We start from the raw sequence: 24,570 nt of genomic DNA, 5'->3' as shown, positions 1-24,570 counted from the left end.
CTATAGTTAGAGTTCGTTGCGCGACTTCTTTTTGATAAAACATAGGGCTAAATTCAGTTAAAGTTCATGTAACTTCAGACGACTTGGCATCATGGGAAGTTAGAGAATGATGATCCTTGTTTTGCTCCATACGAAGCTCGCTGCTACGAAAAGTACATGTTACTCGTATATGGGAAAAGTGTGACTCACCGAAGAAGCAGTTACGAATACTTTGACGTTATCGATATTTTAATAAACAGTGGGCACCTTTTACATGGAGATCTAAGGCGTGGTTCGCACAGAGGGGATACGATATGCGATATGATTCGGTGTAGTAATGGTTGCGCGACGCATCGCTTACGAGGTCTGTCCAAAAAATTGCGGAACATTCGTGATTTCGCGCCAATGGTGTGTTGAAGTGAAATGCGGTTGGCATCCCTGCACAGGCCTGTGCTTAAAACATAACTGCTGAAGTTTCATTGCTGTGTGTATTGAGTAGAACTTTGGATCGCACAGTTTGCGAATTTAGAGATGTCAGTGTTAGAGGAGCAACGCGTCTGCACTAAATTTTACGTGAAACTCAAGAAAACCCTTAAGAGACATACCAAGTGATGCAGGGAGCCTACGGTGACAAGTATTTAAGCCGTACTTGGTGTTACGAATGGTTCACACGGTTTACAAATGGCCGGATCAAAGTTAAAGATGACCCTCGTTCAGGACCCCTTCGATGTGTACCGACGACGTTCATGTCAGGAACGTCAAGGAAATAGTGCGTGCCAATTGAAGATTGACTGTCCAAGATATTGCAGAAGAATATAACGTTTCAGTTGGATCCTGTCATGAAATTCTGACACAGCATCTTGGAATGCATCGTGTTGCCGCCAAGTTCCTCCCACAGCTCATGAGTCGAGACCAGAAAGACCTTCGCCTTGCAATATGTGAAGAGCTTTTGGATCGTGCAAATGAGAACGAGATATTCCTTAAGAGAATCATCATTGGTCATGAGACGTGGGTCTACGGTTATGAAGCTGAAGCAAAAATTCAATCTTCACAATGGGTCGGGAAAGGTTCTCCAAGACCAAAGAAAGCTCGTCAGGTCAGGTCGCATGTCAAAGCAATGCTGATGGTTTTCTTTGACTTTGAAGGATTAATTCATCATGAATTCGTGCCACAGGGACAAACTGTTAATCGATGGTACTATCGGCACGTGTTGTGACCCCTGCGAGAAAATATGAGAATGAAACGAGACAATTCACGGCTCTTGGATCAGGATAACGCTCTCGTACATTCATCTCCGTTGGTGCGTGACTATTGCGCAGAAAACGAAATCACTGTGCTCCCGCATCCTCCATACCATCATCCATACCCTTCAGACCTGACCTACGGCTTTTCTTTATTTCCAAAATTGAAAGGACGACCTTGCCGCAGTGGATACACCGGTTCCCGTGAGATCACCGAAGTTAAGCGCTGTCGGGCGTAGTCGGCACTTGGATGGGTGACCACCCAGGCCGCCATGCGTTGTTGCCAGTTTTCGGTGTGCACTCAGCATCGTGATGCCAATTGAGGAGCTACTCGACCGAATAGTAGCGGCTTCGGTCAAGAATACCCTCATAACGACCGGGTGAGCGGTATGCTGACCCCACGCCACCCATGAGGATGACACGGCGATCGGATGGTCCCGGTAGGCCCCTCGTGGCCTGCAGACGGAGTGCTTGAAAGGACGAAGATTTTCAACAACAGAGGAGATAAAAGAAAATTTGCAGACGGCGCTTCGCACGATCCAGCAAGAGGAGTACCAAGACTGTTTCTGGAAGTGAAAAAGCGTGGAGGAGAGTATTTCGAAGGAGACCATGCACATTAAGTAAAAGATAAGTGTAAAAAATTTGTGGCCAAAGTTCCGGGATTTTTTGAACAGACCTCGTATGTGGGCGATACCCCTGTTTCCACTGGCGCGATGCGATACAATACGCGATACGACCTGTATTACGATAAACAAAACGCCCGAATCAAGTTTCAGGCTTACTTGCAGTCATGAGCTCTTCTGGAAAGGATGTTATTGTGGCTTATTAATATTTAAAGCTCAAAGAACTGAAAAAGCAATGGAAGTACTGCGTGCACCCATACAATGCCATTTGTATCAAACAGTTTGGCTGGCGTCGGCAAGTGATGATCGAAGGGCTTGCTGTGTCAAGTAAAATTCTACGGGTACCAGTGTTTTGAATTCCAGCTCCTATTCTGACTGGACCAGAGGTGGGATTCTTCCTACAAGTCGGTCAGGGGACCTGAAGGTGGCGCAATGTAGTGCTCAAACTGGTTGATCAAATAAAAGGACTGGAAATTTAGACAGCTGAAGGCGAATGACACGACATTTTATGTTGAACAGTCGAGGTCCCGCAACTAAACTGTATGACGATGGGCTTACAGAGACAATTTGGCAGTGTTTTCTCGTGAGCTCTCTCAACACGAACAGAAATTCCATGAATTCTACAGAATGAGTTCAGACGTTACCACTTTTTGGAGCAACTAGTATCGGCCATTCTGACAAAGCAACACATATTTTTACACCGTCGTGGCACCCGAAGATTAAACTTCAACTGTAGCCACATCTGTTCGTCGAAGCATCTGTAGACAACTTCTATTCGAAGCTGCATGTTTAAATGTACTGAAGCTGGGGCTTGCTCATTTTGTGTACCTGCAGGTAATATTTTCAGATCCTTGAATAGGGGCTCCTCCATTTCAGTTTCGAATGAAGTAATTTTTAGAAAACGATTAACATTTTACAGTCAGCGACCGAACCCGTGGGTTTGTTATCTGAATAAGAAACAGCAACAAGCAAGTTTGGGAAGGTAGGAGATGAGATAGTGGCAGAATTGAAGCTGTGAGGAGGGGGCGTGAGTCGTGCGGGGGTAGCTCAGTTGGTTCAGCACTTGCCCGCGAAAGGCAAAGGTCCCGAGTTCGAGTTTCGGTCCGGCATACAGTTTTAATCTGTCAGGAAGTTTCACGATGTCTGTGGATTAAAAAGGATGATACAGATTCCACAGCAAATTCTTCCCTGTTTCTTTCATTCCCGTTGCTATCTTCCTCGAGACATCTGCTCCTCGAATACGATTTGCTAGTGCATTACCACAGACAAGGCTTTTCTCAACAAGCTGGTCGAAAGATATCATCTTCGAACAGTCCTCTTGAGTGAACGAAATGTTGACTATACGGAGCACAGAAAGGAATACTCAGGTCAAGATGTCTTTCCAGCATGAAAGCACGCGGGGAAGTGAATGCTTTGGGCTTGTATCGACAGCAACACGAGACAATCCCTCACAGCGCAGCGAGCGGCCACAGTTTCAAATGTGGCGCGTCGCGTATCGTCGTATCGTCGCGGCCAAGCGCCAAAATGTGCCTCGTATTCACGCGAGACTGGAAAGAGGTACGGCTTTGCTCCAAGAGTTAAAATTTTTTTAGATATGATGGCTACATTACTTACGCAGCTGTAAAATGCACCAAAAGTAAATTGGCCAGAGACTGTATTTTTCACTGTAAACTTTTCAAAATATGCGCGGTTTCCCTACAGGCAACAAAGAAAAGAAAACCAATTTATTGTCAAGCTCTGACGTAAAGCTATGAGATGCGGAAAAATAATTTTTTTACCATATATTTCAATCAAAATCGAATGACAAAGACTGCGTAGAGGAAACCATGCGTGAATCCAAAAATAGTGGTTTTTAATTTTTTGCGCGATAAGTAAAATATCCACTCAGAAAGTAACTACAGCGAAGAACGTAGCTTTGCTTCATCCATATAAAACATTTTTGTAAGGCAAACCGAATTACTTGAAATTTCATTCCCCGCCATTTTTCTCTTGGCTTTATGGGATAGGTATGGGTTTGGGTTTTGTACCAAAATAATGTGTCATCACACACATTAGCTTTTTGTGAAGAGTCCTCCAATGCACTGGGTAAACCATTTACGTAAGACAAGAAAAGGACTGGGGCAAGCAGTGAACATTGTGGTACAATAACTTCAATGTTATCCCCACTCCGAATTTAATCTTATTCCTATATATTTGCTACGTGGCTCTCTGTTTTCGACTGGTAAGATACGACTCCATGCATGCAAGAGAACGGCCTGTAACGCCCTGCCATTTTAATTTCTCTATTAGATCTTTATAAACTACATAATCAAAGTCCTCGGTAATATCACAGGAAATGCCAATAGGACATTTTTTCTTGGTTAGTTCTTCCACAGCTGACTTCGTGAGATCATATTTTGCTTTTTTGGTAAAGAAGTCTCTACAGCAGCCAAACTGAGCTGCTGTTAATAGGTTATCCTCAGAAAGATGATCCAGTGTTCTGTTCCAGGTTACCCCTTCTAACAAGAAAATAAATAAGTAAAAATAGAAAAGAAATCTAAAAAATGGCAAGGTAGGGAGGAAGGAGCTCGGTGTATAATTACAGGTCAGTTGCTTATCACCATTTCTATAAATGCTGCTGCATACTTCAGTCTTTCAGGAAATACACTACTATAGCTGTAGCTCAAGGGCGGCATTACTAAGTTAGCACAAGATTTCAGCATGAGTTCGCCTATACGGCGGAGCAATACCAGAAGCCAGTTATGGTCGCCTTTCATATTCTTTGCGATGAGCTTTGATATTACTTACCCTTTTTTATCCTCAGTAGCATCTCAGTGTCGCTTACGTCGACGAACTGGCCGTATCCAGCTTGCAACGACAGATTGAGGAAGCTGTACTCATCATTGTTCTGAAACAAACGTAATTACTGTGAATTGATACGTGGCGTTTCTAAAACCATGCGGCCGATGTTTGAACTTTCGCAATCGGAATGTATCTCTGAAAACAACTAGAGGGATTAATTCTGAGAGAGCCGAAATAATGGTATCATTTTCCACAGTATAAGAAATATACAGCGGCCTTCCTCGGATGTGCCGGTGGTTCGCTGTGTGGCTCCTACCAAAATGTTAGCTGGACATACTGACTGCGCTATGTGGTGGGTTCTAGACCATTTGTGTTTCAGGGTTGCGACCGCTTTACTCTCATTCTTTGTGGAGCCTAAGGGTTGAGACATAATTGTTGACTGTGTAATAGTTTATTGTGCGGCTATCTGCTTTTCGAAGAATTAAAATAGTGTAAAATTTCTGTTAACGATTTAGAATAATTCGAGCGAATTACAGAATTAGGTAGAGTGTTGCCTTTCGCTCGTCTCACATTCTACGTGTCGTCCTATTTATAGCAATGCTTCAGATTGCTGGTTATGGTGTTTCGTTGCAGGACCACCCCCGAGGCATTCCCCCAATCGGACTGACTAATAACAGAAAACCGTTATTGGTTGTGGGAAGTAATCGCTACTGAAAAAGCATGAAGCAACTTGTCAAAATACAAATGGCCTGATCTTCTAAGGATTTACTCGTTCCTACACGAATGGAAACTTACACTAACGTTGAGGAAACAGAGGGAGGTCATCATGAATCTCAGAGACGCTGCACATCGAGCATACAAGAAGCACCCTACACCTGAAAATCACAGTGTACACAAGCAGAAGCGAAACAAAGTCAGTCAAGCGGTGAGAAACGCTAAGCTCAGGCATGCCCGTACATTAGCTGACAATAGATGTAGACCAGCTATTCTGTGGAAAAATCTCCGTAGTCTCGGTTTAGGCAAAATTACTTAATGGGGATGAACGACTGTAGCAAAGAAAAATTCTATCTACGTCACGTCACTTGCAATACTGTCAAGAAAGCCATAATGCGGATTAGATCTGCATCTACTGGACATGATGGCATCACTATCCAGATGGTAAAACTTATTATTGATCAACTACTGCCCTCTATAACAGACATTTTCAACGATTCATTAATCACAAGTGTTTTCCCTGAGGCCTGGAAACTGGGACAAATTAAGGCACTGTCTAAGAAGGACATCGCCACAGCACCCTCTGACTACCGCCCCATCTGCCTTCTTCCTGCACTATCAAAGGCCTTAGAATAGATAGTCCATGACCAGCTCACCAACCACCTAACTACTAACAGCCTACTAGACGAATACCAATCAGGTTTCCGTAAACATCGAAGCACAACATCCGCACTGATAAAGGTGACAGATGACCTGAAACTTGCCGTGGACAGACAAGAAGCGACTATCATTTGCTTCTTAAAGTTCAGCAAAGCATTTGATACTGTCGACTTCGATATCTTACTAGCCAAACTTAGCGGTCTAAATTTCTCACCAAGTGCAGTGCAATGGTTTCGCTCATACATGACGTCTCGTCAGCAACACTTCCTGTCCGGGAATATAAAATCACAATGACGGCAGGTAGTGTCAGGCGTTCCCCAAGGCTCAGTACTAGGCCCCATACTCTTCTCTCTGTATGTCAATGATGTGTCATCGGTTCTGACTTATTGCAAATATCATATGTATGCTGATGACCTTCAGTTGTATCTAAGTGCGAAACCAAGCAATCTTAAGAAAGCTATTGAAAATTTCAATACTGATCTCGATGCACTATCAAAATGGGCACAGGACATAGGACTAAAACCAAACCCATCTAAAACCCAAGCGGTACTTGTTGGTCACTCTAAGCTCATTAGCCCAAAACATCGGGAATCCGTACCATCTCTTATCCTAAATGGAACAAATATTAACTTCTCTCCCTCAGCAAAAGAGTTTGAGAGTAATAATACACTGCTGGTCAGCGTAAATGCAACACCAAGAAAGACAAGAGGTAGCACAACAAAATTTATTTTGTAGATAACATGTTGACCAAGTATCAAATGATTACGTTTACAGACGTCTGTGACATGTGGTTCCTGCCAGAATCAGTAGCCAGAGTAGCCGCCATTGTTGGTTGTTGGAGATCACCGCTGCCACACGTCTCGGCATTGGGTCAAAGAGACGTTGGATGTGTTCCTGGGGTACAGCAGCCCAAGCAGCTTCCACACGTTGCCAAAGATCATCTGGTGTGGCAGCTGGGGATGTAATCTGGGTCACTCGTTGAGCAACCATGGACCACATGTTTTCTATCGGCGAAAGATCCGGAGAGCGAGCCAGCCAGGGAAGCAATTCAATCTGGTTATTGACGAAGAACCTTTGGACAATGCGTGCCACGTGTGGTCGCGCATTATCCTGTTGAAATATGGCTGTGGCCGAGCCCTGAAGGTAAGGAAGGACAACTGGCTCCAGCACCTCGGATGTGTAGCGCCGGCTATTTAAAGTACCGGCAATGCGTACTAGAGGCGTGCGAGAGAAATATCCCATACCGCCCCATACCATAATACCCGGTGCAAGACCAGTGTGGCGGTGCATAATGCAGCTGTCCAGCATCCTCTCTCCACGGTGTCTCCACACTCGAATCCGACCATCGTGGTGCTGCAGACAGAAGCGTTCCTCGTCAGTAAAGACAACGTCGTTCCATTGTGCTGTCCACATCCGTCTGTTATCACACCATTGGCGACGGAGACGTCTGTGGTTCTGCGTCAATGGTAGACGAAGCAATGGACGTCTTGCGGACAGACCACTCTGCTGTAAACGGCGTCGAATGGTACGCGCAGACACTGGATGATGCGTTACAGACGCAATGTGCTGTGCTACGGTTCGGGATGTCACTGAGCGATCCGTCACTGCCATGCGCACAATTTGCCTATCAGCACGTGCAGTGGTGCACCGAGGTGAATGCGATCGACCACGTCGGTCCGTCGTACCCTCCTGCATCCAACGGTTACATATCCGCATTACAGTTGTTTGGTTTCGTCCAACACGACTAGCGATTTCTCTGTATGATAATCCACAATCTCGGTAAGCCACTATCCTTCCTCTGTCGAACTCGGATACTTGATCAAACGATGTTCGCTGTTGTCTACGAGGCATAACTGATCGTCTTGTGAAACAACCACAAGGTAAACACACGTGCCGAACGTACACTCGTCAAAATCGCCAAGCCTTAAATGGCGCTATGAGGTGGCGCCACAGGCGCGCGTGATGTGCGTCTGCGCTGAAATTCTAATCAGTTGCATATCTCATCGCTGCAAACCCATGGTGTAAATTTCACTTGATTCGGATGCATCCTTCAGGGTGTTGCATTTACGGTGGCCAGCAGTGTAGATGAAAATCTAAATTGGACAGAGCACGTAACTGCAGTGTGCAAAAAAGCATCAGCATCCCTTCATGTCCTACAAAAATATAAAAAGCTCCTCCCTGTCGATCTGAAAAAGAAATTAGTACAAACGCTTATACTCCCAATCATTGACTACAGCGATATTATCCTACAAGGCCTCTCTCAGGAAAACTCGCGACGTCTGGAACTGGTCATGAATGCCTGCGTCCGATATATCTGTGATGTTCGACTTTTTGATCACACTTCACCAGCATATGCAAAATTGTCCTGGCTGCGTGCAGACAAACGCAGAGATTTCCATACACTCTGTCTCATCTACTGCCTTATAAATGTACACTGTCCCTCATCTCTCCTCGTCCTTAACGCTTATGTCGGAACAACAAGACAGAAACACACGCTCCCATCATAACAAAATCCTCTGTTCCACTGCATCGCTCAGTCACCTTCTCCAAGTCCTTTACAGTAGCGGAAACCCCTCGTTATGTTAGAGAACTTAAAAACATGTCCGGCTTCAAAAAACAGTTAATGACGTATTTCTTAAGCAACAGTAATGCCTTCCTCAGTACATGACTGCACTTCACCTCATTACTTCCATCTTTCCCCATCCTTAAATCTCCCTTCCCCAAAACTCGCTATACTAGTAAACATCTACTTTACACACCAAGTTATTAATGTACATCTGCAAAAATCTTCATTACTTTTGCCAATTTTTCTCATGTTTATCATTATTATTTGATTTTTTACTGTTACTATTATTGCTTTTATCATAATTATTACGTATAGCACCTGTTGTAAAAATACTGCCAGTACTTACTTTATTAGGTCTTAGTCATTACTCTTTATTCATATTGTGACTAGAGTAATCTGATTTTCTTATTTAAACTATTGTCATGATGTAACTCTGATGTGTGAAATGCTGTATGTGTGAAACAGTGGTCCGATGTAAGAGAGGGCCTGATGGCCCTAATCTGATCAGGTTAAATAAATAAATAAATAGATAGATAGATAAGGAAATTGGTGCTGGATTATTACAAGGAGCGCTCTATGTCACGCCCTACGCATGGTAGAACCTAGTGGACGTCTAATACTTTTCGCAGAATTGAGGCCCATTTACATTGTAGATGTACACTTAATTTTAATACTCTCAAAGTATAATGTATAGTGGTTCCCATCTTTACTGCTACTAAAGTAAATTTCTTCGTAAAAATGTATTCACAAATCTCGTTTGAGTAACGAGTTCGTTTCTTCTGCAGTTCTCCAGTATTGCAGGCAACTGGAGAATAAAAGAGGGGAAACATTGGTATTTAAATATCAGCAGAATAAAAACTATCAAGTCTGTCAATATCCACTTTTCTTCTTCTCGTAGATTCGATGGTCTAAGAGATACACTCCTGGAAATTGACATAAGAACACCGTGAATTCATTGTCCCAGGAAGGAGAAACTTTATTGACACATTCCTGGGGTCAGATACATCACATGATCACACTGACAGAACCACAGGCACATAGACACAGGCAACAGAGCATGCACAATGTCGGCACTAGTACAGTGTATATCCACCTTTCGCAGCAATGCAGGCTGCTATTCTCCCATGGAGACGATCGTAGAGATGCTGGATGTAGTCCTGTGGAACGGCTTGCCATGCCATTTCCACCTGGCGCCTCAGTTGGACCAGCGTTCGTGCTGGACGTGCAGACCGCGTGAGACGACGCTTCATCCAGTCCCAAACATGCTCAATGGGGGACAGATCCGGAGATCTTGTTGGCCAGGGTAGTTGACTTACACTTTCTAGAGCACGTTGGGTGGCACGGGATACATGCGGACGTGCATTGTCCTGTTGGAACAGCAAGTTCCCTTGCCGGTCTAGGAATGGTAGAACGATGGGTTCGATGACGGTTTGGATGTACCGTGCACTATTCAGTGTCCCCTCGACGATCACCAGTGGCGTACGGCCAGTGTAGGAGATCGCTCCCCACACCATGATGCCGGGTGTTGGCCCTGTGTGCCTCGGTCGTATGCAGTCCTGATTGTGGCGCTCACCTGCACGGCGCCAATCACGCATACGACCATCATTGGCACCAAGGCAGAAGCGACTCTCATCGCTGAAGACGACACGTCTCCATTCGTCCCTCCATTCACGCCTGTCGCGACACCACTGGAGGTGGGCTGCACGATGTTGGGGCGTGAGCGGAAGACGGCCTAACGGTGTGCGGGACCGTAGCCCAGCTTCATGGAGACGGTTGCGAATGGTCCTCGCCGATATCCCAGGAGCAACAGTGTCCCTAATTTGCTGGGAAGTGGCGGTGCGGTCCCCTACGGCACTGCGTAGGATCCTACGGTCTTGGCGTGCATCCGTGCGTCGCTGCGGTCCGGTCCCAGGTCGACGGGCACGTGCACCTTCCGCCGACCACTGGCGACAACATCGATGTACTGTGGAGACCTCACGCCCCACGTGTTGAGAAATTCGGCGGTACGTCCACCCGGCCTCCCGCATGCCCACTATACGCCCTCGCTCAAAGTCCGTCAACTGCACATACGGTTCACGTCCACGCTGTCGCGGCATGCTACCAGTGTTAAAGACTGCGATGGAGCTCCGTATGCCACGGCAAACTGGCTGACACTGACGGCGGCGGTGCACAAATGCTGCGCAGCTAGCGCCATTCGACGGCCAACACCGCGGTTCCTGGTGTGTCCGCTGTGCCGTGCGTGTGATCATTGCTTGTACAGCCCTCTCGCAGTGTCCGGAGCAAGTATGGTGGGTCTGACACACCGGTGTCAATGTGTTCTTTTTTCCATTTCCAGGAGTGTATAATTCCTTGCTTTTCGTTACAATAGGACAAAAAGGTTTCCTATCGTGCTGCGTTTTTATATTTCAGTTAAAAGTTGCAGATGTTTCACAGACATTTTTTTCAATTATAATTCGCAAGTACAACCAAAATGTGCTACTTATTATAACAGAACAAAACAGAATCCAGATTACTGACCGATATTCACTCGCGTCGTAAACCAACTAACTCCGATACAAATTGGCTCATGTAGCGTCGCAACTCAAAGGGGCACCAATTACATACCGATTGTTTACGACCAAGGATACAATGGCGTGCTGATAAATAATGCCTTCGAATTTTTACGTAAAAAGTCTTAAAGCCTTTTAAATAAAAAACTTGTTAACATTATGTATCTTCATGTCTACATATTTATTTCTCAAGAAAGTCACCTTGGCGACGAACATATTTCTCCCAACGAGAGAGCGGTTTGTTGATACCGTCAATGTAGACTGACTTTGCTCACAGAGCCACAACCTCAGCTTGCACCACTTAATCACTATCAAAGTGAAGTCCTGGAAGTTGTGCTTTACGTTTTGGAAACAGATGAAAATCGGATGGCGGCAAGTCGGCACTATATGGAGGATGATCGTTGACAGTGAACCCAAGGAATCTGATGGTTGCAGATGTCACAGGGCTCATGTGTGGTACGACTTTGTCATGTTGAAGGAGAGGCTGCTCCATGTGTGGGCAAAATCTTCTAAATCGAAACTCGATTACAGCACGCTTTTGTCGCGCACCGACATAATTAACGTTACATGCCTTATGCTACACACTGTAATTCGGAGCTCTCTAGCGGCAGAAGGTTGCAAACATGTAGACATGAAGAATAAAGATGTAGAATGTCAATAAAATCTGTTTTGTGTAATAAATTTAGGGTTTTCCCATAAAAAAATAGGGGGCATTGCTTTTCAGCAAGCCCGCATTCAGTTTGCAAGTCAGTAATTTTTCATGAAGCTTACACTACAGACATTCTTCAAATTAGAATATAATATTTATTTAAATAGTTACAATAATAGATTTAATTCATTTCAAAAATTTCTTTCAAAGTAAAAGTAAACACACATTTTTATATTTTGAAATATTTTATTATACATTTTAGTATATTTTTACCTAAGTGAAAGCCTGTTGCTTGTTTAATTATAGCAAAGAAAACCAAAATGATATTATTTCTGAAACATTTTTGTGTATTAGGTAATATGATTATCCGAATGTATCCGGTACACCCCGCGTTTGTCGCATCGAGTACTCCGTTTTCTTTTCTTTTTTCTTTTTTTATTTATTTTTTTATGTATCACGTGTTCTGGTTCGTGGCGAAAATAGTGTCGTTGACCACTTCCATTACAATAGCCACTTGGGCAAAATCTTCCAGTGACTTAACCTCTTCTAGGACGGGCCGCACGACGCTTTTGTAAGCTGTCTTTTTTGTAGATTGCCTTCATTTTCCTATTATCTTACTACTGAACCAATGTCTATCTCCTGCCTTACTTGCGATTGCGCCTTTATTATCGTTCTATATCACATTTCCACAAATTGTTGCCGCAGCTCTTTCTATGAATTTACGTATTCCAGTTGTGACTCATTCAAAAAATGGCTCTGAGCACTATGGGACTTAACTTCTAAGGTCATCAGGTGACTCATTCATATTGTAGCCATGCGACACTATGTTTTTGCGTTTTGTGGATGACACAGTTTTGCGTTTGTTAATGCCACTATGATATTTTATCAATATCTGGCTGAATATTTGTGTCGCTTTTTTTCAGGTAATGTTTCCCTGTAAATAACTGCATCATCTGAAGAAAAAAAAACACCTGGCTTTACTATTGATATTGTCAGTACGTTCATTAACATACATTGATTCCTTGATTCATTTAATTGACGCTATCAATTTACACGACCTCTTCTTTGATTGCCTGAAACATGTCTCATTAAAATGTTATAATGTTGTTGTAAGAGTAAATATGTGGATTATGTTTAGAAATTAATTATATTTTCAGCGTCTTATAATGCCTTTACAACAAAAACAATAAGATTAACACTAGCAACAACAACGACTACTACTACTACTCATGCTGCTGCTGGTAATAAAAGGAAAAGTATTCAACATGAAAAGCAAGGTTCCCAAGACACCAGCCTAAGGTTAGGGCCCGTACTTTAGTTAGGCAAAAAATGACATATGACAATCTTTCAGTGGCTCGGCCAGGCAGTTACAGTTCAACATACAGTTAAGATCCGGTATCATCACGCCACATCCAGGATGTCAGCTACACGTATCTGTCCAGATGGATGCTTTCTCTGCCAACTCGCTTGTTTTTCGTGATATTCTATATTCTTTATTTTTCGGCATCAAATAATATCACGACTCTACCTCATTAATAGTATTCGCTTGCTAGTTTTGCTCTAAATGTTCCAGTGTGAGGTTTCATTGTGGAGTTTTCGTTACCATTATTTTAAAGGCACTTAATTCACTTTTCTGTATGAATTACATTTATCACTTGCATATACGATCCACGCGAAGCATCATAATACAATTTATTGGGAACTGAGTCTTTTTGTCAATAGCTAAATAGGTTGCTACTCTTTCAGTTGCCGTATATGAGGGTACAATCAAATCCTGAACCGAACCCCGCGCTAGTTCGTGATGATCACTTACATATCAACGACTATGATCTTTCTTTGACGTGCCTGTTTTGTCCCTTTGTAATGAGGGGTGCATCTTAAAGACAGCAGGAAGACCACATAATCATTAGAACAATACGATCACGTAGTCCGACATCCGTCAAAGATTTATTGAAAATAATGTCTCTATCTGTTCTTAGTTCAATTACACTGAGATGAAGTCTTTTTAATTCTCATGAGCTATCACGTTAATTGTTCTTTAACTACGAAATTCATAAAAATCTTTAGTTTCCTTAGTGAGGTTCACAGTTCCTAAAACCAACAGTCTCCTTTTACTTTACCATTACTTTATGGATGACTGCGGACTTTCTTAGTGCACTCTTAATAAGTTCAAACTTACAAATGTGTACACGTAGCGAGGAAACAACACGTGAAAATGAGTGATTTCGAGATTTCGTGGAATTGCAACAAAGTACAGGAATTTAATTAGGACGAAATCGTGCTTAAATCTAGTCAATTAGCGAATGACACGATCAGGTACACGAGGCAAGATTGAAAAGAAGTGGAAATGTTTTTTTTTTAATTTGATGTTAGTAATTTTGATGTTTCAGGTGTCGCGAATAGAAACAACGTCGAGGAGAAGGCGATATGTTAAATAGAAATTCTGCGAGTAATCGTCAGAGCGTAGTCTGACTGCTGATTAAATTTTTAGACAACATAGTTGTATGGAGATTAACAGCGATTAATTTACTTATAATGAATTATTCAAAATGACAGTCACAACCGCATTATTTATTTTGCCGCCCACCGGTTTCAACCCGCGATGGGGTCGTCTTCAGGGCAATTTACACCATCTGGTCGCTCGCTAGAGTCGTCATCCTGCCTGTGCAGGGTTGGTAACTATAGTTAGCGATCAAATGGTGTAAACTGCTCTGAAGACGATCCCATCGCGGGTTGAAACCGGTGGGCGGCAAAATAAATAATGCGGTTGTGACTGTCATTTTGAATAATTGACTGCTGATATGCCTACTACAACCCGATGTCTGAAAAAATCGTCAGTTTCAGGAAAAAACATAGAAAATATATTTAAAATTAGATTTTCTTGGATACAACCAGTTTTCCTTTTTCCTTGTAAGATTACAGAAATTACCAGAAAACGAATGCACAGGCTTACAGACGAATACAGCTAACATGTTTCTATTTCAACACCCCTGAGCAAATATTTAGTTCATACACTATGACTTTCCTGTATTCATATAGACTTTTCTTAGAGAATAAGCACGAATTCAGAAAAAAACACGTGTTGGACACAGTTTTATTTAGTCTCACACGGTATTTTTTGCAGATAGAAAATATAGATTTATTTTCCATTGCTCAAGTGTGTGGGCCCCATACTAAATAAGACTAATGGGATACTGAAAGGCCGGCCGGAGTGGCCGAGCGCTTCTAGGCGCTACAGTCTGGAACCGCGCGACCGCTACGGTCGCAGTTTCGAATCCTGCCTAGGGCATGGATGTGTGTGATGTCCTTAAGTTAGTTAGGTTTAGGTAGTTCCAGGGGACTGATGACCTCAGCAGTTAAGTCCTATAGTGCTCAGAGCCATTTGAACCATTTTGATACTGAAAGTATACACAGAAGGGCATCATGAGTGGCCACAGCTTTCTTTCGACTCATGGGAGAGGGTCAAGGAGATGCTCAAAAACCTGATCTGGCAGGCACTTGAAGACAAATGTAAACTTTCTAGCATTAAGAGTGGACAAACTGGAACCACCTATGTATCGGTCCCGTATGAATCGCTAAGATCGGACTCATAGTAGCATGCAGAGAGGCATTTAAAATATGGTTCTTTCCGCATCTCATATGTGTATGTGATAGCAAGTAGCCCGAATAAGTGGTAAGATGCGAAGTAGCCTCTGCCATTCACTTCACAGTGTTTTGCAGAGTACAGGCATAGCTGTAGCTGTAGAAAACCGGTATCCAAAGAAGGCTGTGTAACCGCTATGCTGCGACGATCGCATGTACACTGCCGGAAAAAAATCGCAACGCCACAAAAATTATTAATGTAGAGTAATGGAAATGGAAATGAGCGTTTGGCGTCATTGGCCGGGAAGCCCCTTACGGAGCAGGTCCGGCCGCCTTGGTGCAGGTCTTATGACATTCGACGCCACATTGGGCGACCTGCTCACCAGATGGGGATGAAAAGATGATGAAGACAACACCCAGCCCCTGAATGGAGAAAATCCCCCACCCAGCCAGGAATCGAACGCGGGCCCGTAGGACGACAAACCGTCACGCTGAACACTTTTTTTACAAAAAATCTCATTTTGTTCGAGTTCGTTGGTTGCATCTTTTCGGAGCGCATGTCCCATGACACCCGTTCAAGTTCAGTGTTGAGCCGTTGACTCAGTTTTTTATTACAGAGGGTACCTAACCCTCTGACCGAACACGATGAGCTACCGTGCCGGGGATATAGCAAAACAAGGTGGCTTGCTTTACTTCCTGCTGCTGAGCGGCTTCTGACAATACATATATATGAAGATGGCACCAGTCAGCTATGGGGGTGGACATGTAGAGTAACGAAATTTCGGGGATACATTTGTGTAGGTAACATTGCAAGACCACAGGCTGGCGGCAGGCATAAACGTCACCCGAAATTGTATTGAATGCTTTCTCAGAAAATTACTTTGAACAATTAGTTCATGGGCCTGCTTGAAGCGTAAATGGCTGCGAAAGCATACTTGACTTCTTAGCAACAAATAATCCTGGATAAATAGGGAGTATCATGACGAATATAGGGATTAGCGACCCCAAGGCAGTTGCTGCTAAGCTGAATACTGTAACACCCACAATCATCAAAAAGAAACGCAAAGTACATATATTTAAAAAAGCTGATAAAAATGCTCTTAACACCTTTTTAAGCGACAGTCTCCACTCCTGATCTGATCACGTAAGTGTAGAAAAGATGTGGAATGATTTCAAAGAGATAATATCGACAGCAATTGAGTGATATACACCACACAAATTAATAAGCGATGGTACTGATCCCCCATGGTACACAAAACGGATCATATCGCTGTTGCAGAAGCAACGAAAAAAGCATGCCAAATTTAAAAGAACACAAAATCCCGAAGACTGGCAAAGTTTTGCAGAAGTTCGAAATGCGAGATGCTTTTAATAATTTCCACAACGAAACTCTGTCTCGGAATCTGGCAGAAAACCCAAAGAGACTCTGGTCATATATAAAGCACACCAATGGCAAGACGCAATCAATACCTTCACTGTGAGATAACAGCGGTGAAGTCACTGATGACAGTACCACCAAATCAGAATTATTAAACACGGTTTTCCGAAATTCCTTCAGCAAAGGAAATGAAGTAAGTATTCCCGAATTCCAACCAAGAACAACTGCGATGATGAGAAACATAGAAGTAGATATCCTCGGTGTAGCAGAGCAGCTTAAATCACTTAATAAAGGTAAGGCTTCTGGTCCAGATCGTATACCAGTCAGGTTCCATTCAGAGTATGCAGATTCAATAGCTCCATATTTAGCAATTATATACAACCGCTCACTCAAAGTAGTTCCGTACCTTAAGACTGGAAAACTGCTCAAGTCACAAAAATATCCAAAAAGGGAAGTAGAAGTAATCCGCTGAATTACAGGCCTATATCACTAACGTCGAACTGCAGTAGGGTTTTGGAACGTATACTGTATTCGAACATTATGAAGTACCTCGAAGAAAACGATTTACTGACACATAATCAATACGGATTACGAATATATCGTTCTTGCGGAACACAACTAACTCTTTATACTCATGAAGTAATGAGTGCTATCGACAGGGGATGTCAAATTGACTCCATATTTTTAGATTTTCAGAAGGCTTTCGACACCGTTCCTCACAAGCGTCTTCTAACGAAACTGTGTCCCTATGGAATACCGCCTCAGTTGTGCGACTGGATTCGTGATTTTCTGTCAGAAAGATCACAGTTCGTAGTAATAGACGGAATGTCATCGAGTAAAATAGAAGTAATATCCGGCGTTTCACAAGGAAGTGTTATAGGCCCTCTATTGTTTCTGATCTATATTAACGACATAGGAGACAATCTGAGTAGCCCTCTTAGATTATTTGCAGATGATAATGTCATTTACCGTCTTGTAAAGTCATCATATGACCAAAATGAATTTCAAAATGATTTAGATAAGATATCTGTGTGGTGCGAAAATTGGCGATTGACCTTGGATAAGGAAAAGTCCGAAGTTATTCACTTGAGTACTAAAAGAAATCTGCTAAATTTCGATTACGCGATAGGTCACACAAATCTGAAGGCTGTAAATTCAACTAAAAATACTTAGGTATTACAATTACAAACAACCTAAGTTGGAACGATCACATAGTTAATTTTGTGGGTAGAGCAAACCAAAGACTGTGATTCATTGGCAGAACACTTAGAAGGTGCAACAGGTCTACTAAAGAGACTGCTTACACCACGCTTGTCCGCCCTATTCTGGACTATTGCTGTGCGGTGTGGGATCCTCATCAGGTGGGACTGACGGTTGATATTGAAAAAGTACAAAGAAGGGCGGCTCGTTTTGTACTATCGCGAAATAGGGGAGATAGTGCCACAGACATGATACGTGAATTGGAGTGGCAATCATTAAAACAAAGGCGTTTTTCGTTGCGGCAGGATCTTCTCACGAAATTTCAATCACCAGTTTTCTCCTCCGATTGCGAAAACATTCTGCTGGCACCCACCTACATAGGGAGAAATGATCATCACGAAAAAATAAGAGAAATCAGGACTCGCACGGAAAAATTTAAGTGCTCGTTTTTCCCGCGCGCCGTTCGAGAGTGGAACGGTAGAGAGACAGCTTGAAGATGGATCATTGAACCCTCTGCCAGGCACTTAATTGTGATAGCAGAGTAATCATGTAGATGTAGATGTCAGCGCGCTATAAACCACTGGATATGTGAAATGCTGGTACATTAGCAACCGGTGTAACCGCCAGAAGGTTGAATGCAAGCATGAAATCTTGCGTGCATTGTGTTGTACAAGTGCCGGGTGCTGGACTGGTCTGTCAATACTGGGATGGTTAGGGCTGATTGTGGATGATGCTGGTGTTGTCGTCCAATGATATCCTAATGGAGATAAATCTGGTAATCGAGCAGACCCAAGGAACATGTCGACACCCTGTACAGAAATGGTTCAAATGGCTCTGAGCGCTATGGGACTTAACATCTGAGGTCATCAGTCCCCTAGAACTTAGAACTACTTAAACCTAACTAACCTAAGGACATCACACACATCCATGCCCGAGGCAGGATTCGAACCTGCGACCGTAGCGGTCGCGCGGTTACAGACTGAAACGCCTAGAACCGTTCGGCCACACCGGCCGGCCCTGTAGAGAATGTTGGGTTACAACAGCGGATTGTGAGCGAGCATTATCCACTTGGGAAACACTCCTGGTGTGCTGTTCATGGCTGCGCCGAGTGGCCACGTGGTTAGGGGCGCAATGTCACGGATTCTACACCCCCTCCCGCTGGAGGTTCGAGTCCTCCCTCGGGCATTGGGGTGTGTATGTGTGTTGTTCCTAGCATAAGCTACTTTACTTAGTGTGTAAGTCTAGGGACCTATGACCTCAGCAGTTTGGTCCCTTAGCACCTCACACACATTTGAACCATTTTTGGTGCTGTTCATGAATCAAGAGATTAGCATACAAATTTCCAGTCAGGGTGTGCGCGATAACGACGAATGTGATCCCGTTGTCATACGAAACTGCAGCCAAAACCGTACCTCCAGATGCAGATCCAGTATGTCTAGAACGCAGACAGGCTGCTTGCAGGACCGCAACTGGCCTCTTTCTAAGCAATAAATGGCCGTCGCTGGCACCGAGGCAGAACCGGCTTTCATCAGAAAACACAACGGACCTCCACACCGTCATCCAATGAGCTCTCACTTGACATCACTGAAGTCGCAAATGGCGATGGCTTGGGGTCAGTGGAATGCATCCTACAGAGCTTCTGGCTCAGAGCTGTCTTTGAAGTAACCGATTTGTAATGGTTAGTTGTGTCACTATGGTGCCAACTGTTGCTCAAATTGCTGCTGCAGGTGCAGTACCAATGCACCAGTGTCCCACGCCGAACACGGTGGTCTTCCTTCTCGGTATTACCGTATGGCCGTTCAGAACTCGGCGTTCTTGCGACCGTACATTCTCGTGGCCCCCGCCGCCAGCAATAATGTAGAGTGGCTACATTCCTGCCAAGATTTTTTGCAATATCGCAGGAGGAATATCCAGTTTCTCGTAGCTCTTTTACGCGATCTCATTCAAACTCACAAGGGGACCATCAGAAGCGTAAATAACGGATTTTGATGGGTCTGGGATATGTTGTAGAGGGACATGCCCTGAATATGAGGATACCCGTTTTTTTAGCGACGGGCCTTGGATTTCGAAAAAAAGTGAAGTTCACCGCGCGCTGTAATAAGCGTAACGTTAGCTCTGTTCCGTCTAACCGAGCGTGGCGAAGCGGTTAAGGTCTACAGCTACTGCGCTGGATGTACTGTGTTCTGGCCTTTTTCATGTTTTTGCTTTTTTTTAAAATCAGAATATTCCGAAATTTCTCCATTTTATTTTAGAGAATATCAACAAACAGTGTAAATTCTGTCAAATTATTAAGAAGTTTAAATTGTGTAGGCTCGGTCAAATAGAAAATGGTCTGTCCGCACGGACATCCCGTACGAACTCTGTGATTGTGACAGTGTATCGCCCTCGTCACCGCCTTTTATTTGGCTACGGCGACATAATTTCATAATACACAGGGTTCGCACAGACAGTCCTCTGTGTATTACGACCACATATCGCCATGGTCAAACAAACGGCGGTGACCTATCTCCTAAACCGCTAGTTTGCTTTTGTCTTCAACGTCCGTTGCTCGCAACGCGTTGTTAGTGCCGTGCGTGTTCGAAGAATGCAGTGAAATGGACGACTCAAGTGTGTCTACAGAAGTGCAGCCAGAAGAAGATACATCAGAGGTAGAGGAGTTGAATGAACAATCGAGAGGCAAAATCACTAACGCTATCAAATAGGCCGCAAAATTGCTTCGTGATTTAAATCGTGTAACAAATACACCGCCCAGCACGATCTCTCCTAATTGAATTGCAATTTGTAATGATATATGTATCGCAATACAAGACCTACTGGCCGAGAGACGGATCATCGCAGGACGGAGTGGCCGAGTGGTTCTAGGCGCTACAGTCTGAAACCGCGCGACCGCTACGGTCGCAGGTTCGAATCCTGGCTCGGGCATGGATGTGTATGATGTCCTTAAGTTAGTTAGGTTTAAGTAGTTCTAAGTTCGAGGTGACTGATGGCATCAGCAGGTAAGTCCCATAGTGCTCGGAACCATTTTGAACGGATCATCGATGGCGATGAATTAATAAATATCAATGAAGAAGATGAGGTGCACGAATATGAGGCGTTAATTTTTACCTTTGTGTGGATGTTCCCTTTCTTGCGGACGCATCGACATAATATAAAGCTATTTACTTTGCAGCATACGGGAGTAGGCGAAGATGGCGATTTCGTCGCAGTCACACGGCGTCTCTCGGTTACAGCATAAATCAACGCTACATCGATGGAAAGGGGATGTGAAACGAGGTGGAACTCGTCGTGATAAATGGAACACTATCGACCGTGAGACGTATAAACGGCTCGTCGAAGCGAGACAGAAGTTGGAACAGGTAAATCATATCAAAATATATGTCAAATACATTGTAAGAAAGAGGCTGGCTTGTGAAAATAACATAATTTCTTCCGCGAGCAGGTGACAATCAGAACTTTACAGCAATGGGCGATGAAAGCTGCTGTTCCACTTTTATCGGATACCTTTAATTTCGTGGCCAGCTCGGCTTGGATCGAACGATTTAAACAAAAGCATAAAATCAGGCAAAGAAAGATTATGAAGTTCATCAGTTCCAAACAATGTGCAACGATGGAAGAAGTATTAGTAGATGCGAAAGGATTCCGCACACAAACGAAAATACTTATTGGTACTTTTAACCTCGACTACACTGATTAAACGGGCTGTCAGTATCAATCAGTCCCTGTCAGAGAAAGTGGCGAGAACCATTCTAGTGCGGAGAAAGAATTTAAACAAGATAAGTCGTTCGTACACAACACAGTACACTCTAACTGCATAAGGAAGGGTGGTCAAAAATCAAATGGCTTTAAGCACTATGGGACTTAACATCTAAGGTCATCAGTCCCCTAGACTTAGAACTACATAAACCTAAGTAACCTAAGGACATCACACACATCCATGCCCGAGGCAGGATTCGAACCTGCGACCGTAGCAGCAAGGCGGTTCCCGACTGAAGTGCCTAGAACCGCTCGGCCACAGCGACCGGCTGAAAGGTGATCCTGTATGATTTTTTTATGTATGCAGGAATCGTCGGGAAAATTTGGCTCTAATGTTCAGAAAAGAGTAGATGAATTAATCCTCAAATGTGAAAACGTAATTGGGTCCTCCACGAAATCAGGGAAGTTCGCGAAACTGGTGTACGAAAACTTTTTAAAATCTGTAATTCTTACGTACGTGGGACAGGAAAAATTTCTATATATTACTGATACTTGGGGAGGGCAAATTGATATGACCGTATATGATCACATCTTCGTGAATGAGAGGAAAGCGTGCACCTGCACCGTAAAAGTTATCGCACCAAAGTGTAATCCAGTTTGCCAGCCTTGTGACGTATAATTTTACCGACAGGTTAAAATTTTCACGAAGAAAATTCAGAATGTCCCAGATTTGTTGAAGACCAACAGAGCAATCGCGTCCAGGGACGATTCCATAAAACTACACTCATTAATTTTGCATCAGTTCAGGGCAGCCGCTTTTTCGAGTATGATCAAATACGTGTGGTTCATATTCAAAGTTAACGGATGAAAGAGAAACCTTTTTGAATGTATATGAACAATGCTTTCCGCTATCGCTCCTAAAAACTCCGTCCGCCTGCCAGACAGTAGCTTTTACGAAATGTGCTTGGTGCTGTAAAACAGTGTGTTTCGGTTGATTTTACGACACATATCATCCGGATCTCTGTTGTGGCATAGCAAGCGATGCAGGCGATAGCGAGTAAGATTTTGTAATATGACGTGAAAATTAAATTAATACTGCACAATTAATTATTTCTTAATAATTTCACACAATGTACGCTGTTTGTTGATATTCTGTAAAATGAAATGGAAAAATCTCGGACTATTCTGATTTAAAAAAAAAAGCAAAAACACGAAAGGACCCGAACACGCTACCCTACCTAAGCGAGGTAGCTGTAGACATTAACCGTTCCGCCACGCTCACTTGGTTCGCACAGGGCTAACGGAACTCGTATTACAGCAGACTGTGTACTTCAGAGCCAATTTTCTCGAAAACGGAGGTCCATCGCTAAAAAAGCGGATAGCCTCACACTCAGGGCACGTCCCTCTACAACATATCCGAGACCCATCAAAATCCGTTTTTTACACTTCTGATGGTCCCCTAGTCAGTGAGGTGTTCATAACGGCGACTTAAAGGCATTCTTGATTAACATCGACTCACCACTCAAAGGTAACCAACGCTCATGACCGTTACAGCGTGAATTTAAAGCAAACCTGGTTTGCATCCTCATAGTCGTGCTACTAGCGCTATTCTTAAGCGACTGGCGCGAAATTTGAATAGATGACATCTTTCAGACGTAGAAACACGCCTACTAACTTTCGTTTACGTCGCACAACTCCTCCTTGGTGTTGTGACTTTTATTCCATCAGTGTATCACTTGGGACTCGCGAGAGTACAGAGATCTGAGGGCGCGCAGAAAGGTATATAGACTATTTTTTCCCACTCTCAAAATGTGAATGGCATAGGGCAGTACTGGTACGAAGTTTACGCCACTATGCACTTGCTGTGACTTGCAGTGTGTACTGCATATCTAGATGGATATATACGAATAGCTTCTCGCCCATCGACCGGCAGCACGAGTTTTACAAGGAATGGCGGCACTTCGATATCTGGACGTACAATGGGCGGCAGTCGATGTGTAAACGGTATACAGCCACTAAACGTCGCCGGCACTTCGATTTAGCGCGCACGTGTGTAACACCACGTTTTCTTTACGTAAAGCCGTTAATTATAGTTATCTTGTGAAGGAAGTATACAAGCCAACAGATGAACTGTCACTCGATATCTACGTCCATTGCGACAAATAATTACCGTTTATCGCGACATAGTCGCTCCAAACCCGCAGCGCTCTGTTATTTAGGACATACCATTAATCAGACGTGTCACTGACAATTTTTTTTTCTGCGACTGGATCAATGGCGAGCAGACATGGAATGGAGAGTTTCTGTACGCCCGTGTTCATCCACTGCCCCGTTCTGTTACCAGGTGTAAGTTTTCTGCTTTTTCCCTAAAGCAGGTCATCCGAGTGATGACGAGACGGTAGAAGAGGCAGGTGTAAGGGGTGGGGGGTTCTTTCGAACAGCCGATGGTCGATTTCCTCCTCCATCCTCGTCCAAGTAAGGCAGTTTTCTCTCCTTTTCTTCTTTCTCTCAAATGGAAAACTTTCATCTCTTACGTTTTTTACGAAATATCACTGACTACCTGAATTACGAAGGGAAACTTCCGCGGCATATCGTACGATTGATTACACCAACATATAGTCGGATTTGACGATTACTCGTACAATCGTAACTAGAGAAATTCGAAGGTGACCCGGGTATCTGGGCAGCAGTCACGCAATCTCATAAAATTAGATCAATAACCTCTCATGTGGAAACAGAATTTCTCACATGCTATACGCGGTGTTTGACTATCAAGTTGAAGAGTGGAGGATAATGAAACAAGCAAATGATCCCAATAAACATCCATACACGACGTAAGCACAAATGCAGTCATCCCAATGTTACAATACTGTTAATGTCTAAGGCTACGTTTGGATAATGCTCCTTATGGTGAAAGGATGAGTATGTGGCACACGTGTGATGATGCACTTCAAT

General features: G+C 43.6%; 1 protein-coding gene across 1 annotated transcript in view; it reads right to left on the bottom strand.

Moving 5' to 3' along the window:
• Positions 1-24,570, bottom strand: part of LOC126412450 (ionotropic receptor 93a) — a 200,096-nt gene that overhangs the window by 47,304 nt on the left and 128,222 nt on the right. Inside the window, exon 7 of the mRNA XM_050082056.1 lies at positions 4,631-4,730. Coding sequence (XP_049938013.1) covers positions 4,631-4,730 — 100 coding nt within the window. The remainder of the gene's footprint in view (positions 1-4,630; positions 4,731-24,570) is intronic.

Source organism: Schistocerca serialis, chromosome 7 (assembly GCF_023864345.2).
Source record: "Schistocerca serialis cubense isolate TAMUIC-IGC-003099 chromosome 7, iqSchSeri2.2, whole genome shotgun sequence".
Lineage (NCBI taxonomy): Eukaryota > Metazoa > Arthropoda > Insecta > Orthoptera > Acrididae > Schistocerca > Schistocerca serialis.
This window is presented reverse-complemented; position numbering and strand designations above follow the sequence as displayed.